Source organism: Peromyscus californicus, unplaced genomic scaffold, assembly GCF_007827085.1.
Source record: "Peromyscus californicus insignis strain IS unplaced genomic scaffold, ASM782708v3 Scaffold_4__1_contigs__length_199733344, whole genome shotgun sequence".
Taxonomy (NCBI): Eukaryota; Metazoa; Chordata; class Mammalia; order Rodentia; family Cricetidae; genus Peromyscus; species Peromyscus californicus.
Window position 1 is genome coordinate 163,017,892 of NW_026294562.1, and position 8,691 is coordinate 163,026,582.

General features: G+C 55.7%; 1 protein-coding gene across 1 annotated transcript; it reads right to left on the reverse strand.

Annotated features, from left to right (window-relative positions):
• Positions 1 to 265: 265 nt before the first annotated feature.
• On the reverse strand, positions 266 to 7,279 carry Cyth2 (cytohesin 2). Its single transcript, XM_052714455.1, has 12 exons — positions 7,066 to 7,279; positions 5,834 to 5,981; positions 5,671 to 5,737; positions 5,064 to 5,182; positions 4,431 to 4,511; positions 3,723 to 3,835; positions 3,403 to 3,551; positions 3,016 to 3,127; positions 1,026 to 1,102; positions 839 to 910; positions 602 to 756; positions 266 to 519 (listed from the first exon to the last, which is right to left on the reverse strand). The coding sequence occupies exons 1-12, from the start codon at positions 7,082 to 7,084 to the stop codon at positions 432 to 434; spliced, it is 1,200 nt and encodes a 399-aa protein (XP_052570415.1). The 5' UTR covers positions 7,085 to 7,279; the 3' UTR covers positions 266 to 431.
• Positions 7,280 to 8,691: the final 1,412 nt, after the last annotated feature.

Below are 8,691 nucleotides of genomic sequence, written 5' to 3' on the forward strand. Positions count from 1 at the left end.
CCTGAGCCCCCTAATGATCACAGGCCCCACAAGAACATGGTGGCCTGGCCCTCAAGGGCAGAGCACATCTTGAGAGTATGTTGTACCTGAATACCATCCCTGACACGAAATCCCCCTTACTCGGCACGCACGGGGTTTGCGTGACTCATCTGGGAAGCACCTGCCTTCCACCCTGTGTGCCACCCAGGGTCCTGACTAATGTCAAGAGGATGGGTTCTCGGCTCTCCCAAACCCAAGAAATGAGGGCATCTGCAGGCGCGAGGGGTTCAATAATTAATAAGATTACCAACATGTTAATTACAAATAAGGAGACAGGAGCGAGAGGTGGTGATTTTCCAAACGGGGAACCAGGATCCATAGCCCCAGGGCCCAGGGGTCCTGCCACCCAGGCGGGGCACCTCCAAAATAAATAATGGAGTTGGGGACAGGGGTCAGGGTTGTTCCTGCTTCTTTTTCACAGAAATCCGCTTCTTTCTTGCTGCCAGCATCTCATAGAAGGGGTCCACGCTTACAGCAGCCCTGCAAAAAGGGGTCTGATGAGGACCAATGGCCTCAGGCCCAGGCCCGGCCCCCACTCAGATTCCAGCCCCATGAGGCTCACTGGATGGACTTGATCCACTCGTCTTTCTCCTCCTGCGTGGGTGCTGAGATTCGGTACACCATGTGGTTCCCCTCTACTACCCGACCATCCGCCTCGGTTTTGCAGGCTTTGATGAGCTGTCCCTTATTGTTGGGAATGTAAAGCTCAAAGCAGTTCTAGGATACAGAGGGGACAGGTCAGAGCAGCCCTGGGCCACGACAGGGAGGCACAGGTTTAAGGGCACCCCATGAATCTTACCGGCTTCCGAGGATCATCCACCTCACGGATGCTGAGGTTCTCTAGGGGGATGATCCCTCGGGGCTCCTTGTCCTAGATGGCAGAGTCAGAGTTCAGGTTCCATGGGTTCCCCAGTGCCTCCCTAAGAGTGAGGGCTGGGTGCCCTGCCCCCCAGATCTTGGCCTATGTCTGCAAGCTCCACCCTCACCGTAGTGTACTCAAAGTAGTAGAGGCAGTTGTCTGTAAGGATGAACCAGCGACGCTTCCAAGTCTTCACCCGGCCCCCTGCAAGGGAAGGGGTGGGAGGGGCCGGGCTCAGCGGGGAACCGCTGGGGAGGGGAGCAGAGTGGGGAAAGGTAGGGCTCTTAGGTCTAGGACAGAGGCAGTGAGGGAAAAGACAGGCAGGCAAGGACAGGCTGCTGGGGCCCCAGGAGTGGCACCCCTGCTTGGGCCACAGGTTCTGGCTATTCTATTGGCACAGGCCCAAGCCCCTCCCCCTGGGCCAAGGCCAGGGCAGCCCCTCCCTATCTTATTGGGTTTGGGCAAGGACACCAGGTACCTACCTCCTGGGGCAGACAGCGAGAAAGCAGGCAGGACCAGGTGTGGAAGGGAAGGCGGAGGGATGGGGTGCCCCCAAGAATCGCAGCGACAGAAATAGGGGGTCAGGAAAGGGATGCACAGGGCCCAGAGCCACAGCAAGAGAACAGGCAGAGGGGAGGGGGAGAGAGGAAGAAAACCAGTTACATCCACATGGGGAGGAGCCAAGGCCTCCCCCTGCCCACCATGCTCCTGGCCTCCTGGCTTCAACCTTTCCCAGTGGGTGCTCAGCCTACCAGAATGGTCCTTGAAAACAAATGTTCCCTGAGATCCTCTACTCTGACCTAAGGGGTAGGGCTAGTCTTAGCTGTATGATCTCAGGAAATCCCTGGCCCTCTCCGATTCCAGCCTGGAGACCCACTCACACACATCTTGTCTGCAACAAGACGGCCTACTGTAGCCTCTGGATGAACAGTAGGTTCATCTGGAGGAGTAGAGACGGTTCCATTAGCCATGAAGGTCAATATTAAGGCCATGACAAGACTCTTGCCCCTGCATCTCAGTGGCAGGGCACCTTTGAGCCTCAGTTTCTCCAAATGAACGTGGGGGAAGTGCCCTCTTGCTCATTCCCTCTAACGTGCAGGGAGACTACTGTGTGCTGGGGAACCTGATCTGTGAGTCTACTGACCTCCCTGCACCCTACAAAGGGGCCAGGGTCGGTGCTGCCAGGCTAGGGCCTTGTGCAGCTCCCAGGATAGAGCAGTGGCTGTGAAGATGCAGTGCCTTGCTTCAAGTGCACAGTTCAACGCAGGACCTGAGACCTGGAGGGATGCCAACACCACTGCTTACCAGAACCCAAGGAAAGTGAGGCCTGCTTCTTATCTGGCCCTTACTCTGCAGGGAGCACCCAACTGTTGCACTATGGCCCTCGCACTTGGTCTCTGAGCAGTGACCATGCAGCCTTCCCACTATCCCCCTGCTCAGCCCCAGACACCTAGCTGTACTCTTAAGTATCTGGGGAGCTGTAATGGTAACTAATGACTTGCCTGGACCCAGAGCCTGTCTACATTAGCCTAGGGTCCTCGGGGGTCACACAGAACCCACTGAGTGCTGAGAACAACTCTCCTGGTCACAGCAGCCCCCCTCTTTGGCCTTGGATGGCTGAGCAGTGGTTTAATACATGGTGCCATATCACACATTTCAACAAGGACTGCCTGCAATCTCCCTTCCCAAACAGGAACTCAAGAGCCATCTAAACACTATGACTGCTGCACTGTTCCCTCCCCAGCCAGGCTTGAAGCCCGAAGTTATCCCTGCCTGTGTTGGCTCTCCTGGGGCCGACTGACTTTTCAGCTAGTTGTCAGCAAGGCCAAGTCCAGGGCAAACACTCTGCTGAACATCTGACCTGTCCTGGGCCCCGGGGGTTTACTGAGGGAGCTAACAGCCTGGTTCATCGGGCCCTGGCACAGAAGGCTCCAGGCTATGAGCAGGTGGGGCTAGGAGCACTTTAACAGGCCCAGCAAACACACAACGTCTGCTCTTGTTTTTAGCCCCGTTTTTCAGGTATGAATTTCTCAGAAGTGCAAAAACTGAGGCCACTCAGTCCTGACCCAGGCTACTAGTGTTCCGTGCAGGGTCGCCAGCAGGCTCAAGGGACGTACCCAGCTTCAGGAGCCAGCCCTCACGGTCTGGGTTGAAGAAGGTGTGGGTGAGATCATTCCCATCATCCTCAGGGATCTTGAAGGGTTCATTTCGGATGCTGTCATAGAGGTTCTGAGGGGCAAGAGACAGGTTAGAAATTCTAGGGAAGTCATGGGAAAAAAGGGTCAAACTGGGAGGAAAGGGAAACAAAGAGTAGAGATGGGAAGAGTGAAGAAAAAAGATGAAGGGATAATGGCGGGAAAGCTTGCTAAGTTCTCAAAGATGATGGGAGATCAAGACCCAAAAGAGTCTGAGAGGAGACACAGGAAAGAACCAAGGGCTGAGAGGCCGGAAAGCACTGGCAGACCCGGAGCACGAGGGGTGCTGAGATTGGGAACAGTACTGACCCTGAGCAGGTCCTCAGGCAGGTCTCCGCCCTCATTGATGCCCCGGTTCATGGCCACAAAGCGCTCCAGGCCCGGCTTATCCCTGACATTGGGATTGTGAAGGCTGGTGTTCAGCATGATCACAGCGAAGGACAACACGTAGCAGGTGTCTACACCAGATAAAATAAGGCAGCTGGTGATGACTCGGGACCCTCCCAAAACCTCTGTCCTGTCCCCTCATAATCCGGGAAGCCAGATCCCAGCCTCTTCCCTCAAACCCAGTCCAGATTCCAGCACTCCTTCCTCAGACTACAGGTCCATGTCCTGCCCTCTGGTCCTACCTGTGGACTGGAAGACCCCAGGGTTACACAGGCAGTATCGCTGGGCAAAGGCCTCCATCATCCGGTCAATTTTCTGAGCCTCTCCAGGGAGGCGAAAGCTCCATAGGAATTGCCTGGTTAGGGGAGGAGCGGGGCAGCATAGGTTTCAGGGCTGGAAAACACTCTGCTTCTTAGTCTCTGTTAGAAGCGGACAAATCATTATCCAAACCTTGCCCAGTCTGGTGATGTACACCTTTAATCCCAGCATCCAGGAGGGAAAGGCAGGTGGATCTCTCTGAGCTCAGGGCCAGCCTGGTCTACACAGAGTTCCAGGCCAATCATGGCTACACAGTGAAATGGTGTCTCAACCCCAACCCCCAAAACCATCAGTCAGAATTCAAATCTCTCGCCCCAGGGGCTGTTTCAATTGCAGGCATGTAATCTGATCAGACCAGTAGGTTCCGGCCATGGGTTCTGGTGGGTCTACAGAGAAGAGCCTTTTTCCCACTCCCTCCCACCCCCAGGCTTGCTAAACTGGCCTGAGGTTGCCAGGTGCTTTGCTGACATGTAGGAGGATCCACTGAGCACCCCAAGAGGAAGCCCGCAGGAGGCCCCACCTGACTGTCTTCTTAGAGACGTCATTTCCCAAGTGCTGTCTGTCCCTGTTGGAGTGCTTTGCCCCTCACAACTAAAAAAGCCCTGGCACATGCATTTCTGCCCCATCCTCACCGCAGGGCCTGTACCAGATTGAGATCGGTGAACTCATGCAAATCCACAAAAGCATGGAGCACGGACAGGTTTAGCTCTTCCCTGAAGGGAGAGAGAGCCCCATTAGGATGAGTGATGGGAGAGATAGCAGCATCGTATCTCATTTACTGGGCCGCCCTCACAGCAGCTGAACCTTCCACCTGCCTCCATCCACGGGCTGGGTCCTGGCGTAAGTAGGACACCTTGCTCTTGTCGCTTGTCAGACCACCTGGTGTCATCAGACCACCTGCTGTCATCTCCCAGGTGTTCTCATGCTCCCCAGATACCTTTATCTCAAGAACTGACCTTTACCTAAGAATTCCTAGTTCCTATGCACTCACATGTCCACAGAAGGTCTCCATATACTTGTGGCTCTGACCCACGATCAAAACTTCCAGACGACACTTTTCAGATGCTACTAGCTTGTGTGTACATGGTTAAGCCACTGACACTCAGACTTCAATACTGAATGACTACAGGTACCACTTCCCTATACGTTCAAGCTCCCCAGAGCCAGCCAGTCCATTATATCATGGCCCAGGTGGAGGCCACAAACCTGTTCTACCCATGAGCTGCTATTGAGGCTGGGAGTACTGCGCAGGCCGGGCAGCTCACCTTTCCCCTAGGTAGTCCCCAATGGCTGTCTTGTTCAGCCCCTCACCCTTGTACAGGAAGCGAGCGATTTCCTCAGGTGTGTTCTGCAGAAGTTCGTGTTCCACCAAGAATTGGATCCCCTGGAGGGAGAGGGCCAGATTTGTGCCAAGGCAGAGTGCTGCTCCCCATGAACCTCAACATCCAAGCCTCTCCACCCTAACAGAGCTCCCCAAGTATCATCTCTAACCCATTCCCTCAGCCTCTGCCTGACTGAGTCCAGCATGCACAACTGGGTCTGTCAAGGAGCAGGTGTGAAGAACAATTGAACACACTACACAATACAATAAAAAATGAAGCAGATACCTGTCCATCAAGCTGTAAACATGGAAGCCCCTTACTGCCATATCTTACCCTGAACTATAGCACTTACATCAAGGGGGATCCCTGAGAGTGAGGCAGGGTCTTAGGATTGCCCAGCACAGGGCCAGCTCCCAGAGGCCTCAGTACACGGACATTCATGGAACATTTGGGCAACTTGGATCAGGAACCTGTTGCCTAGAGGAAACCTATTATCTTCTAGAACCTAGGATATCAAAACCATGCCTGAATATCTGCTCAGCTAACTAACCTTCTTGGGGTCCATGTTGAACTTCTTCCTGCCCATTGCCATCTTCCGGTTCCGTTGCAAGGTCTTACTGAAAAAGCAGGGTAGGCAGCAGCCAAGGGTCAATGCTTGAGCATCCAGGTCCCTGGCCAAGCCCCGTGTCCCATGAGCTCCCCACAGTCCTCACCTGCCCTCATTGGCCTCCAGCCCCTCCACCTCACTCATGGCTTCGCTGAGCTCCTCTCGAAGGCGCTGGATCTCCACCAGCAGCTCCTGCTTGCGCCGCCGGATGTTCTCCAGCTCCATACGCTCCTCTGGAGTCAAGTCGGGGGGCTCTAGGAATCAGGGTCAGGAAATGAGTTCTGGGCCAGGGTTGCTGCATCCTGACAAAGGATTAAGGCTGGGGGCCTGAATTCCTGTCCAGAAGAGGAATGGGCTACTAGAAATCTTAGAGGAGAGGAAGACAGACCCTGAACCCTTAAGTCTGGGGCAGAAGGCCTGGGAATCTCATCTCTTAATAGGTCTGGGGATGAACTTCTGGGCCCATTACTTGGAAGGATGGAGGCCCAGCTTCATCATGGAAGTGGGGACCTACATCTTGGGTATTTTACTTGAAAAGGAACCAGTCTCTGGGATCCTGGACCCATCACCACACTTGGGAACTCATGGTTCTGAATTTTGGATACTTTACTTGGAGGCCCTGGCTCCTTGGTTCCATTACAAGTAGAATGGGAGGCTTGAATAGTGAAAACATTACTTGAAAGAACACAGGGCCTTGGGCTCATGGCTCCATCATCACAGGGAATCTGAGGCCCTGGATCAGGGGTGTATTTCTCGGAAGGGAACAGGTCCCCCCCATCAGGGCTGAGGTCCTGGGATCCTGAACCCTGGGTGCATTTCTTGGAAAGGCACCAAGACTCTGGTTCTTGGCTCCACCGTGGTGGGAACCCTGGCGTGGACTTGGGTACATTTCTTGTAAGGAGGCCAGATCCCTGGCTCCATCATGGTGGGAGAGTTGGGGTCCTGTATCCTGGGTGCCTTTCTTGGAACCAAGAAAGAAACTAAGGCTCTGGCTCCTGGCTCCGTGGTCTGAATCTTGGGTGCACGGTGAAGACAAGCTAGGGCATCAGGACCCTGGATCAGGGTCGGTAGGAAGGTCCTAAAGCCAAGGTTTGCAGCAAGAAAGCCAGGCCGTGGCTAGCGCGGGTGTACGCCCCGCCCCGCTCTCGCTGCCCCGCCCCGCCCGCCGCCGCCGCCGCCGCCGGAAGAGGGCTCGGCCCAAACAATGGCCCGGGACCCCCGGCTCTGGGCCGTGCCGGAAGCCCGTTCCGCGCGCAGAAAGGCGCCTCGCTAGCGCTCGGCTGTCCTTGGCTGGGCTTGGGAGCCACTCAGCCCGCCTGTCCGCCTCGCCCGGCCTACCGTAGACACCGTCCTCCATGGCGGCTAGGAATGCCCGCGGGGAGTCCGGGGCGGTTCCGCCGGCTGGGCCTGCGTCCGCGTCGGCCCGCGGGCTCGAGTGAGCCCGCTCAAACGCCCCAGGAGCCACCGCCGCCTCCTCAGCGCCCGTCCTCAGCGCCGAAAAGACTCTCCCTTCACGGCCCAACCGCCCGGCCGGTGGGGCCCGCCCCTCGCTTTGACACCACCCAATCCGCTGTGGATCTCCCCGACTGCTCCGCCCCCGACGCCGCAGGATCATCTCCAGGACCAATAGGCACACGAGAAGCGGTTGCAGGCACGTACAGCTGGCGATAGACTGCTAGAGTGACCAATCGGAGTGCGGGCAGGATGTGTGATTCCCGCCTCCGAAACAAAAGAAAATCCTTGGCAGCTTTATCCTCCAATAAGAAAACTCAAAAAGGAGTGACAAGGAGGTGGGGCTTCGTGGAGCAGGGAGGAATGCGCCTGCGCACGAGCCAGACTAGGGCTGCCAAACCTTTCAGAAATTCGTTGTTAGGGGGCGGTATTTGATTAGTCCTGTTGTCAAGGGCGGGGTCTCAGCCTGGAGTTGTTTCCCGGAGCCACACCTCCTGGCCCTGCAAGCTAGCTTTTGACCGCGGCGGTTGCCAAGCAACTGGGAGCCGCTCAGGCCTGTCTTTTGCCTCCTTTCTCAGGCTAGTCTCTTCAGGCGGTTGCTATCTCTGAACCCTTTCTGTGCCACCTCTGTGATTTTCCTACACAACTCAGTCTCCTCAGAGTCAAAGGATGGTAAATAAAGGCATTTTCTCTTCCAAATGTGTTGGGTACCCTGAATACACTGGCTCTACCCAGCACTTCTTTTTCAGGCTCTTCCTCTCTCCTAAACTCTCCCTCTTAGCTTAGCTTCCTCCTCCTAAGATCCTGCCTTCCCCAGGCATTCTCCCAAGACACCCCTTTTCCCGCAGAATCCTCTGCCTGCACTGGCTCTCTGTCGGCAGCTCTCCAGGCCCCTGTGCTTAAGGTCCTCCCTCCTTTCAGAACCCGTTTGCTTTGCAGGGAAAGCAGTGAGGGGTACTCTGACACACTTGTAAACCACAGGCCCACAAGTGACTTCCAGGTCTTGTCCTCATTTGTGTCCCTGGGCTGCCCAGGTAGGGACGGATTCAGGGCCAGGACTCAGTTAATCCTTTGGATTAGTCATGGAGCCTCCTAATCCCCTCTCTGACCTTTATGAGTGGCCTGACCCATGCCCTCCCCTGTGGAGACCTGGCTGCCCCAGTCCTGTTCCACCCTCTCCCTCCCAATAGAACTACATGCTCCTGCCTCTTCACCCTCACTTAGGATCTTCTCCACCATGCTCTCTGTCATCCCTAGCCCCTGCCCTAGACCTGGAGGTGGGAGAGCTTCCAGCTAATTAATCCTGTCCGGTTATTACCTGGGGATTCTGAAGGATAAAGCAAGATGAGAGCCAGAAGAGGGCATGGGTGGACTCAGCACTCAGGCAAGCCAGCGCCAGGGCTGGCTCTCAGTCGGGAACATGGGTGAGGACACCTCCTTCTTCTGGCAGCTCCCCTGAGGCTGGCCACCAGCCTGCTGGGCACTTAGGTGGCTGTACTATGGGTGAAGGCC

What these genes read in the sequence shown, in the direction of transcription:
- Cyth2 (XM_052714455.1), bottom strand. An exon ending in AATCTGGTACAGGCCCTGCG is followed by an intron (nt 3,836 to 4,430) that starts GTGAGGATGGGG and finishes TCCCCTAACCAG; the next exon opens with GCAATTCCTATGGAGCTTTC. An exon ending in TGGATGATCCTCGGAAGCCG is followed by an intron (nt 757 to 838) that starts GTAAGATTCATG and finishes TCTGTATCCTAG; the next exon opens with AACTGCTTTGAGCTTTACAT.